Source organism: Octopus sinensis, linkage group LG10 (assembly GCF_006345805.1).
Source record: "Octopus sinensis linkage group LG10, ASM634580v1, whole genome shotgun sequence".
In the NCBI taxonomy this organism is placed as follows: Eukaryota; Metazoa; Mollusca; class Cephalopoda; order Octopoda; family Octopodidae; genus Octopus; species Octopus sinensis.
Genome location: NC_043006.1, coordinates 78,880,596 through 78,900,855, shown reverse-complemented (window position 1 = coordinate 78,900,855; position 20,260 = coordinate 78,880,596). Strand labels below are relative to the sequence as shown.

The following is a 20,260-nucleotide window of genomic DNA, read 5'->3' as shown; positions in this document are numbered from 1 at the left end:
TTATTCAAAATTCGGACAGAACTTATGGAATGACCTGATATATGTAATTATATATATATATATATATATATATATATATATATATGTAGCTCAAAAAGTTTGATTCAAATTCGTTGGTACTCCGAGTTTCAAGCATGATGCTAGTCTTCAGTCATTTTGAATTTGAATGAATGAAGTTAATTGTTATTACCATAAGGCGGGCTGCAATTGTTCGAGGAAGGTCGCATGGTGTCGTGGTTTGATGTTGGTATATCGGTAATAATAACGATAACAATTAGTTGGAAAATACTGCCTGGTGAACAGGAAATCGACCGCGTGGTGGACAGTAAAACGGTCGGGTTGTTGGAGGGAAAGTAGGGAGAAGCGGTATGTGCAAGTACATAGTTGTAAATGCGGGTGTGTGGACGCGCTCATATGGTTTTGCGTGCATGTCTGTATTGATGCAAGCGTGCGCATCTGTACATGGGCGCGCACGTCCCCCGCCACATATATGAACGAACATGTGCGGGCACACACACACATGCATAGACATGCATGCACGCGTACACACACACACACACACAACACACACACACACACACACACACACACACACACACATACGCACACACATTCATCAGAATCGATCTCCATACTGAACCGATTATTTATCGAAACCGGAAAGAATGAAAGGTAAAGTTGACCCTAGTTGGATTTAAACTGAAAGCACAAAGAACCAGATCGAAAACGGCAAATCATTGAATTATTCAATAAGTACACATTCAGGAAAAGCTTGGTTATGAGAACAGGAAATGAAGCCGTTCAAAATATAATGCAGATATGGACGAGATTAATGATCCGAGAAATTATTATCGGATTTACCGCAATAATTCCAGTTGGACATTTTAGGTATTTAATGATTTATTTTGTAGTATATGACTGACAAGAAATATATAGTTACTTACATGTAAAGTGTCATCGTCTGACAGGTCAGGTATAAATTTGAGGATGAGACCCCTTGACATTTCGGAAGAGATGGTCCATTGACAAGAAAGTGAGTTAGGGTACTTTATATTTGCATAATAGCCAGGAGATACGATTTCACCAGATAAAGCATTATTAATCATAACGTTGCAACCTAGAACGGATAAAAAATACATTAATAACGAATACAATTAGTTGACGCAGTGAACACCCCTCTTTACTCTTTTACTCTTTTACTTGTTTCAGTCATGTGACTGTGGCCATGCTGGAGCACCGCCTTTAGTCGAGCAAATCGCCCCAGGACTTATTCTTTGTAAGCCTAGTACTTATTCTATCGCCGAACCGCTAAGTTACGGGGACGTAAATACACCAGCATCGGTTGTCAAGCGATGCTGGGGGGACAAACACAAACACACATACATATACGACGGGCTTCTTTCAGTTTCCGTCTACCAAATCCACTCACAAGGCTTTGGTAGACCCGAGGCTATAGTAGAAGACACTTGCCCAAGGTGCCACGCAGTGGGACTGAACCCGGAACCATGTGGTTGATAAACAAGCTACATACCACACAGCCACTCCTACGCCTATCGCATAAATAAAATGCCTGTTTTATATTTGACTTTAACACATCAAACAAATAATAAAAGGGATTCTCAGATAAGTGGAAAATGTATTTAAAAGATTACAGAAACACATAATTATCATTAGAATACTTGAAATTAAAAGTTTTCGGGCATCAAGATGGTTTGATTCTGGTAATTCTAATGAACATTTAGAAAGCTTTATTGGGCAAATTTTTGAATTGTAGCGCCAATTAATCAGCATCACATGACGAGTGGCCATTAACATGTAATTGTTCTGTTGTAAACAAGAACACTCAGACAGCGCAAACCTCCGCCAAGGCAACACCAACGTCCTCTCAACGCTTAGACGGATAAGGTTTTTTTAAAATGCATCTCAAATCAACTGCCAGATGTATCTTGAAACAAAATTAAATCACACACACACAGACAGACACACATACGCACACATACACGCGCACACATACGCACACAAACGCTTCTAAGGAACTTGAATAATGAATAATCAACATCGATTAGACAGAAAAAACGTTTGTTCTTAAATGAATTAATATTACCTTTCTGAAATTCAAAATTACATGGCTGATAGTAATAAACATTTATTCAACCATAATCAAAAACGCAAATCAAATGACACTCAAACATTTTAGTGAACCGCAAAGGTGAGTTGCCGTTTATGATTTGAACTCTGTTGAGCTCTATCAGCATGAAACCTTGGGTTACTGAAAGGTAACATAAGTTCTATTTAAACGTATTATATATTTCTTTTACTTTTCTTTTATTCTTTTACTTATTTCATTCAGTTGACTGCGGCCATGCTGGAGCACCGCCTTTAGTCCGACAAATCGAGCCCAGGATTTATTCTTTGTAAGTGTAGTACTTATTCTATCGTTTTCTTTGGCCGAAACGCAAAGTTACGGGGACGTAAATGCACTAACATCAGTTGTCAAGCGATGACGGTGGAGACAAATACAAACAGACACACACACATGTGTGTGTCTATATATATATATGACGGGTTCTTTATAGGATAAAGGACGAAGGATAAAGATCCATCCTATGTCATAAAGACTCATAGCGCCGATTTCCCGATTTTCGTGGTGTATATATACCCCACTAGACGGGACGCTGATCCGTTGCATTTTGGTATTTTGGCATAACACTATTTTGGCAGCTGATTGAACTGGAAGAACGTGAAAGGAAGTGTTTTGCACAAGAACACAGCACGTTGCCTGGTCCAAGAATCGAAACTACAACCTTACGATCATGAGTCCAACAGCATAGCGCGAGAGAGGGAGAAAGAGAGAGAAAACAGGTTGACTGTGACTTCGTCATCAGGCTTGCAACAATAAATGTGGTACTCGACAGTTTTTATACACAAATTTGCATATAAACAACAAACATTAACACACACGCACAAATACATACTCTCTCTTTTACTCTTTTACTTGTTTCAGTCATTTGACTGCGGCCATGCTGGAGCACCGCCTTTAGTCGAGCAAATCGACCCCGGGACTTATTCTTCGTAAGCCCAGTACTTATTCTATCGGACGTTTTTGCTAAGTGACGGGGACGTAAACACACCAGCATCGGTTGTCAAACAATGCTAGGGGGACAAACACAGACACACATATATATATACATATATACGACAGGCTTCTTTCAGTTTCCGTCTACCAAATCCACTCACAAGGCATTGGTCGGCCCGGGGCTATAGCAGAAGACACTTGCCCAAGATGCCACGCAGTGGGACTGAACCCGGAACCATGTGGTTGGTTAGCAAGCTACTTACCACACAGCCACTCCTGTACATGTACACACACGCATACGTATATAGATATATAGATTGTTATGTACTGTGTCTTACCTTGTTTGTATAAAAACTTTACGTTGACATTTGAGTCAAATCCCCGTGTTTTTAAAAGGATGTGCATTTTTTGTCCAGTCGACATGATTGCATCAGGTCCATCAGTGCCAAAGTCAGTGAGTTTGTATTGACCAATAATAGGAGATTCAACACTATCTCCGTCATACACAATAACTTCGTCTTTGTCGGAAAGTACCATGTCTTGTTTCTGTGACAATATAAAAGCAATTTGATTCAAAACAACAGCATATTTGATAGTTATAGAGAATATAGTATCAAACGAGAAATGAAGAAAGTGAAATGCTGCCGGGATTAATGAAGATTAATAGTGAGACAAACATAAAAAGGAAATAACTTGAGGGAGATTTTGTCGACTAATTACAAGGATAATCACACTTAAGTGAAGTTTGGTATGCAGAATCTTCTCTATGTTGTTTTCCCATCAGTCCTATTATTCGTAACTAATGTTATTACCTTCATTCTATTTCTCGAATAGACAGAAACAGGCCCCACCTTCAAATGTTAGCGAAATTTCCGACTCCACCCCAACAGCTTTATTAATGAGAATAAAAAAGATTTTGTGACCAAATAATCCTTATTTCTTCTGTATGGTGTTGAAAAATTCACAAAAGTTGAAAGCCATTTTGATTATATTGGGTTTACTGGAAAGTTCGTGCCGATTTATAGTAGCTTACATTTCGACTTATTTTAGAACATGGTTGAGTCCATAAAATAGGATTTGACTACACCGCCATTTAAAGCTATCTTTTCGTGGAAGAAAGTTTATGTTCCTATAACCTGTGTTAATTCTGTGACCATTTAAAGTGGAAGATAAGAAAGTTCATTTTCGGCACTTAATGCTTTCGGAACCAGACAAAAATTGCTGCAGCTCGGCTGGGATGTGTTACCCCACCCTCCATATTCACCAGATATTGCTCCTTCGGATTTCTAGTTATTTAGGTCTCTGCAGAATAGTCTTAGTGGTAAAAATTTCAATTCCTTTGATGACGTAAAAAGATACCTTGATGAATTCTTTGCCATGAAACCACTTCAATTCTGGGAAGAGGGTATTTTCAAGTTAAAGGAAAGATGGAGATGCATTGTGCAACAAAACGGTTCATATTTGGTTGATTAAAAATGTAATTGCAAGTATTTATTGACCTTTTTCTTTCCCTTATATAGACAGTTTTTCTGCTTTTTTTTCTAGTTTTCTCAGGCTTTCGCCTACGAGAAACGATAAATTACTGGGGTGAGCAAGCTTCTCTGAAGAAATCGAATAAAATGAAATGGGATGAAAAGTACTATTGACGAAATGTTGATACTAATACGTTAGCCGTATCTTCTATGATATACAAACAAGCTTATGGAACTGAACTAGTAAAGGAAAAGACCATCGTACATCGAAACATCTCTGTTGTTTCATCAGTTTGTTTTAAACTTTTTTTTAAAAATAAATTCTGCTTGTTTAACATGGCTGAAATAATTTCCTTTGCCTGTGGTTTTTAAAAAATTCTAAACGTCCCTTGAGGGTGGTTTCCTTTTCTAATTGTTAATATAATCTCAGCGATTCGAATTTTTTTCAAACCACCATGTTAGATATGTGAAACTTTATTATTTACCGAGTAAAAAAAATGAAAGCAAAGTAAATAAAAACAATGAAAAAATATAAAAGGAAAATAAAACAATAACATGGTTGTGTTTTGAGAACGATCAGGAAAAGTAGAAAGTAGATATAAAATCACAAATTTGCAAGCAATATTCTCAAACAAAATTGTACTCCAGAAAATTTCGTGCACACTGGGTAAGAAAAATAAGGTACATAACTCACTATTAGGGTGACTATTTCTCTTCTATCTTTTGTTGTTAATGTCCATGTGTTATGTAGAAGATTCGCATTATCACTGAAGCTGAGTATTTGTTCATTTTCAGTGGCCGTTAACATAGAGTGTGAGTGAGCAGTGGAAACTAAAAATTAAAATAAAAGATCGGAAGAAAACAAAACTCACTGTAATATGTATATTCTTTAAATAAATAAACAACCACAGTTTCAATGTCAAAATTTCGTCTGACGTCTTCTGATTACGCTGAGAATCGATAGACATCCTTAAGGCATTATAATAATTGATTCTGACAGGTACAAGGCGAATAATTTTCGCCTTGTACCTCAATTTTTTGGGAAAGGAGTTACTTGCTTGGTACTTAATTTTATCGATCCCGAAGGGAATGGAAGGCAAAGTCGTCCTTGGTGGTATTTGATCTCAGAATGTAAATAACAAAAAGAAATAACTCTACTAGCTCGCTGATGTAAGGCATAAAAGGCAAAAGTATCGAGAAAAGCGGCGAACTGGCAGAATCGTTACCACATCTGGAAAATGCCTGGCGGTGTTTCCCACGTCTTTACGTTCTGAGTTCAAACTCCAGCCAGACTTACTTTGCTTTTAATCCTTACCGGATCAATGAAATAAGTTCCAGTTGAACACTGGGAACGATGTAATCAACTTAGCCCCACCCCACTAACGTGTTAGCCTTGTGCCAACATTTGAAACGAATTATGTTGTTGTTGTTGTTGTTTGTTCCTTCTCGAGCCACGCCTGGCTCATAAGGGCCGGTTTACTTGTTTCCTTGGCGTATAGGTTCCCCCACCTGGACGGGACGACGGTCCGTCGCAGGTGAGCTGCAAGATGCAGGAGGAAAGAGTGAGAGAAAGTTGTGGCGAAAGAGTCAGAAGAAGTTCGCCATTACCTTCTGCCGGAGCCGCGTGGAGCTTAGGTGTTTCGCTCAACACACACATCGCCCGGTCTGAGATTCGAACCTGCGATCCCTCGACCGCGAGTCCGCTGCTCTAACCACTAGGCCATGTGCCTCCACGAAACGAATTATAGTAAGGAGAAAGGTGACAATGACGATGTTGCTGATGATGGTATGAACCAAAACTTATAAATACGATTTCAAGAGATTCAGTATGGTTAGACCAAATACTTTACCAGCAGTCCAAGTTGCAGAAAACCCTTTCATTGTGTCACTGAGGTCACTTGTGAATTTGAGAAGCATTTTGTTGTTGTAGCTTAAATATTCAGTATTTGTAGGTATGTTTCCTGAGAGTTTAGCTAACAAAATGGAATCTGTTTCGCTATCACCTCCAGCGAATATTTCAACAACATCTGTACAATTTTCAGTAAGAAATTCGGTAAACTGTAAATACAAATCAACAAATGATTAAATAAATACAAGATAAAGTAAACAAAAATACATAATAGCAAAATTTATAGGGAAGTAAAGCAAGTTTAGACCTTTTCTTAGCCTATTTCTGATAAAATACTTCACTTTTGTCAATTAATTTCGAAAAAAATAAAGGATTTAGTAAAGATAACGTCGCCATTATTGAGTTGATGTTTAGATTATAAATTAGCATGGAATTTTGATGGATGCTTTTTACAAGATAATTTTTCAACTGGGAGTTTGTATCAAAATTGTATAAAATCAGAGGCGATATCAAGCAACATAATATCAAAGTGCTAAGAGAAACAAAAATTATATGTCCGTAAATCAGATATAGTTTTCTCTGGTCTTATTCATTATAATCCCATTCTTCGCAATCGTTATTATTTATGATGATTTACGATCTATTTTATTGAATTTGGGGAATAAGTACTAATGAGTTCAGACGATATCCTCGTTTAGAGTATCATATCAAGGTCCTTCAATCCCTATCTGTTTTACCAAGGCCTTTCATTTTTTTTAAAGATAGAATAAATTTCTTTTCCATGATTAAGAGGTAAAGTTTTATGTTTTTGGACAGAGCTCTTTATCTGAGGGTTCCAGAGAACGTTAGACATCTTCATGATTTCAAAATTATGTATTCTAAGAGCGCTTTATTTTTTATCTTTTACATATTTCCCTCATTACACTGCGCCCATGTTGGGGCAACACCTTGAATTTTTAGTCGAATTTATCGACCCCAGTACTTATTGTGTTTTTAAATTTGGTACTTATTCTATCAGTCTCTTACCGAACTGCTAAATTACGTGGACGTAAACGCAGCAACTCCTGTTGTCAAACAGTAGTGGAGAACAAACACATAAACAAAGATGCACACACAAACACACACACAAACACACAACGGGATTTCAATTTTCGTCTAATAAATCCACTCACAAGGCTTTGCTCGGTCGGCAGATACAGCAGAAGACACTTGTCCAAGGTGCTACGCAGTGGGACTGAACTCGGAACCATGTGGTTGGGAAGCAAACTTCCTACCAGACAGTCACACATGAATATTAAGTATGCCTTACCTACTTAATATACCCCCACAAAGACCTAACATGTTTTCTCGGTTTCAACTGTTTCTCTCTTTAGGTTATTGTTAAGTCCTTTATGTTGACAGTATCTTCCCATGCACCTAGATTTAACATCGCCTTCTTTTTAGCTCTGCTTATCTTCCCAATCGTTTTTCATATTTTAAACTTTGGTTCTACCCCCAGAATAAGTAACGTTCAACAACAACTTAATAAAAAGCAACGCTAATAATTTCCATTAATTTTTGTCTTGTTCGGGTTTAAAATAGTTTCAATTTGGTATTTGGCCGTTATTTGTTTTAAATGACTTTAGACAGCTTTAACGTAGAGTTAACCTCAACTTAATATGTGTGATGCATAATATTAAAATAATCTTACTGTCAACTTGACGTAATTGCCAACATCTGCTTCTATTCTCCACATACAGAAAGCGCCATTGTCGTAATCACTCGGGAAGTTTTTAGTTTTAATTAATCCGCTTAATCCAGAGCTATAATACTGACATTGTTGGTCTAAAATGGAAAGAAAGAAATGATTAATAATGTAAAATTCATAGTTGATACATTTTCTGGAAGAGAAGACAACTGAGTTATAGAATCATTGAAAACATCTTCAAACCAACAAATCCACCGTTCTGCTAATGTCTCTTTCGTTATCCACAAATAATGCGCCCCAAATCTTTCCCCAATCCTCATCTTTGTACAGAGCTAACTGCTGATCTTATAATAAAGGACAAGCCACGCTGTCTGTGAGGATTTCTACTACCGAACTTATACCTTCAATATGGCCAGAACTGTGAAGCAAAGAATGGCCTCACCTTTCAGGGTTTGAAGATACTTATCCGTAACAAATATCATTTCTACTACAAATCTCAAGTGAAATCCATAATGAAATACTTGCCCCACAGACGTGCAGTTTCATAGAACAACAAATTACATAACTAAGGCACATATAAAATCAGGTGGGGTAATATGTCTCTCTATGCCACCCAGCACCATCTGTTTCATGCTTTCAGTTGTTTTGTGAATTTGCCTAGTTCGCCACCTTCTAACTATGAGCTGGTGAACGTACTATTTAGGTAACTGTGAAGAAAATGACACAGAACGCTATGGCTTTGCATCGATAGGGTTTGTATAGATACTATCACATAACCCCGCACAATTATTAAACAAACAATTCGAAGCTTTCTCTATGTGTATCCATAATTTTTAAGGTCATTCAAATTGTATCACAGGTCTAATTGCAATGAAACAATTATCTCTGATTCTTACTAATATATTGTTTAGACATCATATGAACTCACTTAATTAAATTAGCACATCTGCAGTATCATCGTATCCTCTTATTTATTTTATAGATTTTTATTCTTTCTATTAATTCATATTTAACGCATCCCACCTAGATTATAATTAATCGAATATTCATTCAGTTACAACGCTCTGGTCATTAATTGAACACCATTAGGCCTTCTATTCTCGCACTTTGGAGTTATACATACAGTAATAATATACTTTTATTTGACAGCGGCCATACTGGAGCACTTCCTTGAAGGGTTTTAGTCGAACAAATCGACCCCAGGACTTACTTTTTGAAGCCAAATACTTGTTCTAACAGTCTTTTTGTCGATCCGCTAAGTTACGGAAACATAAACAGACTAGCAACGGTTGTCAAGCGGTGATGAGGTCACAAACACAGACACAAAGACTCACACACACACGCACACACACACACACACACACACGCACACACACACACACACACACACACACACACACACACACACACACACACACACACACACACACACACATATATATATATATATACAGAACGGTCTTCTTTCAGTTTGCATGTACCAAATCCACTCACAAAGTTTTGATTGGCCCGAGGGTATAGCAGAAGACACTTGCCTAAGATCCTACGCACAGGTACTGAACCCGGAACCGTGTGGTTGGGAAGCAAACTTCTTGCTACACAGCCATACGTATATATATTAGTTTAACTTTCTAGATCTTTTCACTAATTCATTCATGATATCTAGCTTCCATTGTGCATTATCATAATTTTTTCTTCATCCCTGGGCTTTATAATTTCACTATATTTAACTCTTTTACTAATTTTTGATTTGTCTGTCATCTTTGAATTTTATTTTTATTCATCGATTCCCAACGTGCATACACCTTCATTAACATTACCAATCTTTTAATTTTAATTAATGTTATGGGCATCTAACTTTCTTGGAATATATATATTATACTAATTATCTTTTTTTAATAATTTTGATATATATTTAAAATAATATAAATTAATTAATCTTATGTATTGGCTTAAGTTTTTCATTGTATGATTTGCCTAATAGTGGTTTTATCTCTAATTTGATATAATATATATATATATATATAATATATATATATATATATATATATTCAATGATGCATCGTTGTTACATATTGTGTCACGCTGGTTCTGTTTGAGATTTGTCTTTGGAATCCTCAGCTAATTACTGGTTACTTTAACGAGGAAGTAGTTCAGTTGACTGGAAAAAAGCCCCTGAAAGCTTCCATCGTCAACACTGTATGTATTTGAATATGCGCATGTATTTACATATGTAGGTATCCCTAGTGTATGTAAGCATATATGCGTGTAGATAAGGTCTTGGTTTAATCCTCATAAATAAATAAATAAATAAATAAATAATTAAGGAAATAAATAAGGAAATGTAAAAACAAGAAATATCCAGTCTGAATATTTAACTCACCACAACTGACTTCATCTGTACTGTCCCCGCAGTCGTCAGTTCCGTCACAGAGCAATTGTTTGCTTATACACCGTCCATTGTTGCATCTAAACGTATCTGTTGAAACAGAAATAGAAATATTATTACGATTGCAATCATTTCAGACTATATACAAGGCGCAGAAGTGCCTATGTGATAAGGAGTTTCCTTCCAAATCGCATGGGCCCCGGGTTCAATCCCAATGCGTGGCACCTTAAATACAATTATGAGATCCATAAACTATTAAAATGTAAATCACACTGACACATTAACAACCACAAAATTAGTAATATTGAATACACATCATCACACACACTGAACAAGATAAAAAAATATAAATATATATATTCACAATAGAAATAAAAATATAAAAATATATACATTCATAGAAAAAATTACCATTCACATAATACACATAAAATCATTCATAAAAATTCATTTAAAAAATACACTTAAGAATGCACACACAACACAAAATACACCCACACAGCTTTGCATACTTCATGGCTGTTGACCCTTCTCAGTTCTTCCGCACTTTGACGGGTCTTGTATTTTATCCCGCAAGGTGTCCAACATTCACTATCCTCACCAAGTAGTGGAGGCACATGGCCTAGTAGTTAGAGCAGGATGTGTGTGTTTATGAGCGAAACATCTAAGCTCCGCGCGGCTCCGGCAGAAGGTAATGGCGAACTTCTGCTGACTCTTTCGCCACAACTTTCTCTCACTCTTTCCTCCTGCATCTTGCAGCTCACCTGCGACGGACCGTCGTCCCGTCCAGGTGGGGAACCTATACACCAAGGAAACCATGAAACCGGCCCTTATGAGCCAGTAGTGGCTGGAGAAGGAACAAACAACAATGTGGCATTGTTCATCGTTATGTTTTACAAAGTTGTTGATACATGGTATCACTGATTCCAGCAAGAGTTTTGTAACTGTGAGTGCATCATGTCCATATCTTTACAATGTCAACATTTGAATTGTGGAACTTGTCAAGATAATATATGAACACTCTGTATATTTTTAACGCGCAGCCAGCTCTGACATGATTTCTTAGAATTTTCTAGCTGCAGTTTCTTGTTTTAAGAATCTTAGGAAACTTCAATTAAATTGACCTCAGTTTTTGACAGGTGGTTTGTTTTATCAACTGATATAGGATGTAAAATAAAGTTGATATTCGCGGTAAATGTATGGGTAAGAGATGAAATAGAATACAGCCTATATAATTCATCTGTAAAGAGATATATCAAGCTCGACCATGTATAAGTCCCGATAATAATAGTAACAAGACAGTAAAATAAAAACTATGACAATAAAGACAGGATCTATAGTATATTAAATGGTTTCGGATATTTTATCGTGATGCACTACCGTGACAAATGAAATCAATCAGGCCTTTTCCATGAGAGTGTAGGCAGACACGTTTGTGTACGAGTTTTAAATGAGTCACTGACATAACTGTGATACTGACATGTATTGTGTTGCGGTATTCATGAATGGTACATGAGAGTTTGCTAAAAATGTTTCTTTATGTCAAACAAAAGCAATGGTGTGACACACATTCTTATCTATCTATCTATCTATCTATCTATCTATCTATCTATCTATCTATCTATCTATCTATCTATCTATCTATCTATCTATCTATCTATCTATCTATCTATCTATCTGTCTGTCTGTCTATCTATCCATCTACGACCAGAACCGCAGTAATAGCTTAGGGGTGAAAACTGATGCTCAGATGGGCTATTTTCATTCAAATGCTATTAGCATGGTTCACCCAAAGACTAAAGAATCTGAAATAAAAAAGAAAGGCCATTACACAGAATAATGAAAACATAATAATGGTGTTGCCATAGTGTGCAAACCAGCAGGGAAAAGTGTTATCAAAATCGATTCAAAGAAAACCGAGAAATCCTAAATTGCGTTGCTAATTTATTGGCGTGGTTCTGTGTGTATGTGTGTGCGTATATATATATATATATATATATATATATATATATATATATATATATATATATATATATATAATATATATATATATATATAATATATATATATATATTATATATATATGTAATATGTATACATATGTATGTATGTATGTCTCTCTCTCTCTCTCTCTCTCTCTCTCTATATATATATATATATATATATATATATATATATATATAGATACACACACACACATACACATATATGTAAATTACTAACTTATCGGCCCACGCCATGACTAACTCAATACCACCATCTGGAAAAGTCTTAGTTAATTATTTCGGGACACCATGGACCACTCATGCAGAAAGTTGTTGTTAGTCGAGACGTATCCAGATGTACGTGGTTTATCCGGAATTTACTGGAGGAATTTTCCAGGTACCCTTCGAAAGTTGTGGGATCTTTTCCTACTCTAATTTCTTTCGGGATTACATCGAAAAGTCCAGGTCCATTTGCAGTGAAAAAATTGTGTCGCAATGTTCTTATGTGATTTGATCTCGACATTTGTAGGGTACGCATTGGCCGAGGGTCTAGTCTTGGGTGAATTCTAAACATAATACCGATATGATTTGGATAATACTGGTGGAATATTTTCCACATGGTGCAAATAATATATCGCTCAAGGCGGTGTGGCAGAGAATAGAGCTTCAGTTGTTTAAGCCGAGCCCAATAATCAAATCTCATCATTCTATTTATTTTCTTTTGTGATTGATTTATATATATATACATTCGTAAAACAAAGGAGACCAGTACGTGTCTGAGACTAAATAGCTTGTAGTTTTTAAGTGGTTATTTACAGATATGCACTTTAAGTATGCCAAGAAATAAATCAAAACGTGAAACAAAGACTACAACAAAAGAGTAACGAAATCCAGATACAAATTAAGACAAAAATACGGAAAATAGTTGGAATTAATAACAAACCTTTTGAACAGGCTGTCATTTCACAGACGAAGACCTTAGCTAGGTCACATTTAGCAAACGACCACTTGTAGCTTTGTCCGAGTTGGCTAACTGCACTACATTTTCCTTCCTGCACATTGGGTTGGTAGTTGTTCCAGAAACCAGTCTGGGTATTGCTAAGAGAATCCTTTCCCCAATACGCCGTTTCATTTGAGTGGGTGGCGCCTAAACGATTGAATCCTGAAATATAAATATGATTTGTTGTTTTAGATAACGAAAATTAATGCTATACTCATACATACATACATACATACGTACATACATACATACATACATACATACATACATACATACATACATACATACATACATACATACATACATACATACATAGGGATATGTAACACACTACCTAAATACCAATCTTGAGAAATTAGACTCCTCAAAACCAGAAAGGAAAAGATAATTAGAAAACTACAGATCTAAGCAATCACTGGAATTGTAAAATCTGTAAAACTTTCCAGAAGTTTATCATTTAAATATATATCAGCATGTCTAGATATGCAACTGTATGTACGAGAATGCATACATAAAGAAAAACATACAAATCTGCACACATACATACTTACATAGAAACAAAAATTCCCTGTTGTTGATGTTGAAATTCCAATGAAGGAGCCTTGGATCTAGGTTAGAAAGTGGCTCTCCCTCTATTGGCAAAAAAATCTTGAAATAAAACTGAACAATAACGTACAAGCACACATGCACACACACACACACACACACACACACACACACACACACACACACACAAACACACACATACATATGTATACACACTCACATCCTACACACACAGGCTACAAACCACATAGTAAACCAATACAGATGGGTGTAACGTGTAATCCCATGCAGTTGAAATCGAGTAAATCGAATTAGCAGTGATAATTTCATTAGGAGTAATAATTTTATGGATATCAATTGGTAAAATATATTCATGTCATACCTCCTGACTTTATATTATATTATATTCTACATACATCATTCATACATACATACATACGTACATACATACATACATACATACATACATACATACCCATGATAGATCGCTAGCCACTACACATTCTTTATTTTCTCTCCTTGTTTCTTTCTGTGTTCCTTTCTGTGGAAGAGCGTAGGCTCGAAATGTTAAAGAGTTTTTCACCTCTCAAGCGTTATACTAATACATCTGTTTGTTGTCTACACCACCTGTCTTCGTCTTTTGTTTTTTTTGTGAATTCTCCTCCTATATACATGCATACATACATTTCATAACTTCTCAATAATAACTACTACCTAAACATTTTCTCGCAACTTCTCTGATGAAGGGATATATAAAATATCCCAGAAACAACTGTAAGACCTTCTCTTTATAAATGTTCTGAAAACTATTCACAGCCTTGTATTTATTATCTCATTCTGTTAATTTTCATATATATATATATATGTATATATACATATATATATACATATATACATACACACGTGTGTATGTGCGTCTAAGTATATATGTATATAACTATATGTATATGTATGTATATATGCATTATTTAGGCATGCATGCATGTATGTATGGCTATGTTGGGGCAACAATAATTTTAGTCGATCGAATTGTCTAAAGAACTTCAAGCTTTGTACTTATTTATCGATCTTTTTTGCCGATTGTCAAACGGGGGAGGTGGGGTGATGAACACAGACACGAAGAAATACACACACACACACACGCACGCACACACACAGAGAAACACACACACATACATGAAGGGCTTTTTTCAGTTTTCGTGTCGCAAACCCACCCACAAGACTTTGTCATCTTGGGGCTATAGTAGAAGATACTGGATCAAAATGTCACGCAGTGGGATTGGATCGGGAACCATGTAGTTAGGAAGCAATCTTCTTACCACACAGCCACGTCTGCGCCTAGTTGTTTAATGTTTGATAAAATAATGTTGATATTGTATTAGAGAAACAGGCTCTGCCTGAAGAAGACGCTTGTTAAACCTTCTAGAATGTCCCGTTTTAGTGCGTATCGCTCGTAGTAATACAGAACTTTTATTTCTACGAAACTAACCACACTTTTTTAGAGTGATGTCTTTGAGAAAGGAAAGATTGTGATAAATTCATCAATGTGTGCCAATAAGGATAGCAAAAAGGAGAATCGGTTGAACTGAGGGGTGTAATTGCATGTAAAACATAGTATGTAGCTTGAGGTTTTTGAGTTCACAAATCTTAGGGGATTTGTGAATGGCTAAAATATATTGAACTGTAGATCGAACATAGTTCTTAACAAAACGATTTTGTGATATGATTTTTATGTGATTTATTTGAATTTACCTTCATTGCTCAACTAATAATTTACGAAAACTTTATTCTCCTCGCTCCCTATTAATTCATAGCATAACGTAGATAAGTCTTAAATCATATTTAACATTGTTTAACTTCTAAATTTAGCCTAACCTATATCGTGTTTTGTATTTCTATCAAACTGCAGTTTTTGTTAATATAATAAATGCATACGCACATAGGTAGACACATACGCACGTATATATTCACATAAAATATACGTATACACGACAGCAATTTACTCAGACATACCTAGATACAGGACGACAAAGTTGATATGTTAACAGTAAGATCTTTGGCGCCACAAAACTAAAAATAATACCTTTGATATCTGTAAGCATGGCTAAATAAATTCTATTTATAATTTTTAAATATGTTGCTGAGCATTGGTACGTACAACTTTTCGTGAGTATTATTAATAAACCATGAATTGGAGGCGACAATAGAGTGACGTCATTCATGTTTTACAACGCTCTACCCTTTCATAGCACGGAGTTCAAAATGCCTTTATCTATTATCTATTGTAAGCTCATGATCTAAGTATCCGGGATAATATCCAGTAGATTTCGTTGTAGTCAATATGTATGACGACCAAGAAGAATCAAACTGTCTGTGTTTAGGACACAACCCTAGAAATCAAACTTATTTTTACCTACAAATTCTCTTGTGTTGCCTTATAGTGGTTGCCGGATCAGACTCTCACCGGGTTTACTCAATACCAGTAATATGCTGGAGTTTAATTCGGTCGATTAGACTATCTTCTTCAGCAATTAGCTTAGTCATTGAGGCGGAGATTTTTATGTAGGATAGAGGGATATTGAAATGCTCTTGATCGAAGGGGAACAAAGACAGTTCCAGCGTATTCCAAGCAATGTTGGATTTTACAATCAATGTAAAGCCTGCTCAAGAGGTAATGCTTATATAGTCAGAGTTTTCGATTTTCTCCAGCAGTTAAACTTGGGGTTTGGGGGCAGATTGTTAGGGGTTGCTTATGCCTGTGCTTGGTTGAAACAGGGTCTATGTTTTTCTAAAAATGGAGATCCATATCTTACGTACATACATGTATATATATATATATATATATATAATAAATGGTAAAATTAATTAATTAAGAAATAATCAGTAATTTCACCAAGTAGAATTCGGCATGAAAAAGACCATTTCATGGTAAGCTTAAGTAATACTTTATAATCAGGGTTCAGCAAAGATTTGCTTCTTCACATACCGAAGTTTAGAAATAGCAGTCAAAAAATCTTAGCTATTCCTTCTACTTTAAAAGGGATTCCCAGAAAAACCTAATAGGTAACCTAATATCGATTGATTTTCGTTATTTTACCCTTTTGCCTGCGTGGATTGTGTTCAAGTACTTTGGTTTTTCTGGGAGTCCCTTTTAAAGTAGAAAGAATAGCTAAGATTTTTTGACTGCTATTTCTAAACTTCGGTATGTGGTGAAGCAAATCTTTGCTGAATCCTGATTATAAAGTATATATATATACATACACATACATACATGTCTCTCTATATTAATGTCTATGTGTGTAAGTGTATGATACATATATGTATATATATAATATATACATATTATATAACACACACACATATGTGCAGTAACATTAGAGCTTTTGGTAAAAATGTCTAATAGGCCATTTAATCATATTTCCTTGTGACATGAATTCAAATCTCATCCAGATCGACTCTGCCTTTCATACTTACGGACTCGATAAAATAACGACTGCGTAATGTAATCTGGGACAAACTATACGAGAATAGATGGAATAGCCATGACAGGAATGCATTTGCTTGTGGTAGTGTCGGTGGTGCAATGTTCTTATTAATTTTTTGAAGGCTCTATGCGCGACAATCTTATATAGTGCAATTTTCTGTCTTTTACACAAAATTATGAGTGTGCTGAATGTGGAAAAATTGCAATTATTAATTATTGCTTTATTTTACGTAACTACCATTTTGAACAGATATTAATTTTTTTGTCTGCACGATAATCTCTTTTGTGCGCTGGTTGCGAAAAGAGTGTACGCGGGCAAATGAGTACAGCATAAACAGAACAGTGTTGATGGTAGTAACTTTAGAGAGGGAGGACATAATGCAGAGAAGGAAAGAGAGAAAGAGTGAGAAAGAAATGGAAATGAGACAGAAGAAAAAGGGTGAGGAAGTCGCCGAGAGAGAGAGAGAGAGAGAGAGAGAGAGAGAGGGAGAAAGGGTGGAAGAGAGACGTAGATAGACGGAGAGAGAGTAAGAAGGATGCATGTCTCTCTTTTATAAGAAAACTGAAGGTTAAACGACTTCAGCTGTACTTTTAACAGTGTCAACAATTTTGGAGATGTATCAGAAATCTCTACTGAAAAATGCTAACCTAGCAATTACACACACACACACACACACACACACACACACACAACACACACACACACACAATGAGACACAGACACACACGCATACTGATGAAAAAACTAAATGTAGAGGGACAATAGCAAGTGACTGTTGAGATATTAATTATAGCCTATGGTTAGAGATACAAGTGAGTAGGCAATCTTTTGTATGTGAAAGTTAGACAAATTATTTATATCATTTATTTTTATTTAGCAAATCAAATGATGTCCAGTAACTCCTGTTTAATTCTATTCTCTCAACCCCAGTCCTCGCTGAAATCCATTCAAGCATGATTTTGAAACCTAATTTTTCTCCCTTTTTGTTAGTAAAAGATAATTACCAACAAACTTATTGACACTGTCACGCTGTCTTCCCACTATAGCGTTAATATTGGGTTGTCCGGAAAGTTCGTGCCAATTTTTAAAGAAAAGGAAAAGGTCAATAAATACGTGCCATTACATTTTTAATCAATCAAATATGAACCATGTTGTTGCACAATGCGTCTCCATCTTCCCTTTAACTTGAAAATACCCTCTTCCCAGAATTGAGGTGGTTTCAAGGCAAAGAATTCATCAAGGTATCTTTTTACGTCATCCAAGGAATTGAAATTTTTACCATTAAGACTATTCTGCAGAGACCTGAATAAGTGGAAATCCGAAGGAGCAATATCTGGTGAATATACAGGGTGGGGTAACACATCCCAGCCGAGCTGCAGCAATTTTTGCCTGGTTCCCAAAGCATCAAGTGCCGAAAATGAACTTTCTTATCTTCCATTTTAAAGGGTTACAGAATTAACACAGGTTATAGGAACATAAACCTTCTTCCACGAAAAGATAGCTTGAACTGTGCTCTAAAAGGAGGTGTAGTCAAATTCTATTTCATGAACTCAACCATTTTCTAAAATAAGTCGAAATGTAAGCTACTATAAATCGGCACGAACTTTCCGGACAACCCAATAGTTCAAACGTCATCTCTACCGGATTCCCGGTAAAGTGGCAATAAACAACGCACACAGAAAAAGAAGACGCGCTGATTCTGTCCATTAGTTTTCCTGCAGACTCTTGAGCTGTATCTCTAACAATTTATATTTTTTCTCGGAGGCCCAAGTGGCGGGTAAAGTTAGATTCATGGGCCCAGTTCTATGAAGGTTAACGAACCCGTTGTATTTCTTGAGATGTTCTATGTAGCTCACTTTGTAATACTGTTTTTGTTTGGGTAGGAGCAAGACAATATTTCTTCGTGATCAGCGTCGCCTCCTGGAGCGTGGGTGTTTCTGGTGGGTCCTTCCTATTGTAAGTGGATTTAAAATGGCCAAATGAATAAGATAAACATTTTGCAACCAAGAAGTTTCGAGTTTGATCTCACTACGCGGCATCTTAGGCAAGTGTCTTTTACTATAGCTTCGGGTCAGCCCAAGCTTTGTGATAGACGGAAATTGCGCAGAAGCCCGTCGGATGGATTGTATTTGTGATTCAAAGATCCAACATTATCACGCATCGTGTCATGCAAGTTCTGTTAAGAATTGCGTTAAGAAATGTGTTAAGGGTACACCTGATCGTGGAATGCTCAGCCACCAAGGGCTAATTCACCAAGCAAGTAAGTCAGTTAATCAAAAGGTAGAATCTTCATCGTCGAACTAACGGAGATCCATTATTGTTTCTCACTCACATAGAAAAAAACCCCAGCAATGTTAAGTGAATGTTTACTTACCGATCCAATATTCGTCATGTCCTTTTTTCTTGACTGCTTCTGATATGTCCATATTTGTCCAGTAATCATCTATCATTACCAAATTGGAATGGAGCCTACAACATTGAAGAAATGCATGATAATAATACTCATAATTACAACAAATTTCAGATTCAGAAATACACATACATACATACATACAAATAGACAGACAGACAGACAGATAGACAGACAGAGACCTCATATAAGGATTTGGGACAGAGAAGAGAAACAGATAGAGAAGTGTACAGTTGTGGAAATCAGCTGCCAAGTGGATGTTAACATAAAGCTGAAGATGAATAAAAAAGAGAATACCTACGTTGAACTATTGAGAAATGTGCAGTTACTCTATCCAGATTACAAGTTAAGGTTTATACTT

At 36.1% G+C, this 20,260-nt stretch overlaps 1 protein-coding gene across 1 annotated transcript in view; it reads right to left on the bottom strand.

The window, feature by feature from the left end:
- Positions 1-20,260, bottom strand: part of LOC115216258 — a 257,640-nt gene that overhangs the window by 142,890 nt on the left and 94,490 nt on the right. The window contains exons 4-11 of the mRNA XM_036506965.1: positions 19,864-19,958; positions 13,402-13,620; positions 10,468-10,563; positions 8,088-8,221; positions 6,399-6,606; positions 5,243-5,379; positions 3,415-3,622; positions 945-1,117 (exon numbers count right to left, since the gene is read on the bottom strand). Of these exons, the coding sequence (XP_036362858.1) occupies positions 945-1,117; positions 3,415-3,622; positions 5,243-5,379; positions 6,399-6,606; positions 8,088-8,221; positions 10,468-10,563; positions 13,402-13,620; positions 19,864-19,958 (1,270 nt within the window). The remainder of the gene's footprint in view (positions 1-944; positions 1,118-3,414; positions 3,623-5,242; positions 5,380-6,398; positions 6,607-8,087; positions 8,222-10,467; positions 10,564-13,401; positions 13,621-19,863; positions 19,959-20,260) is intronic.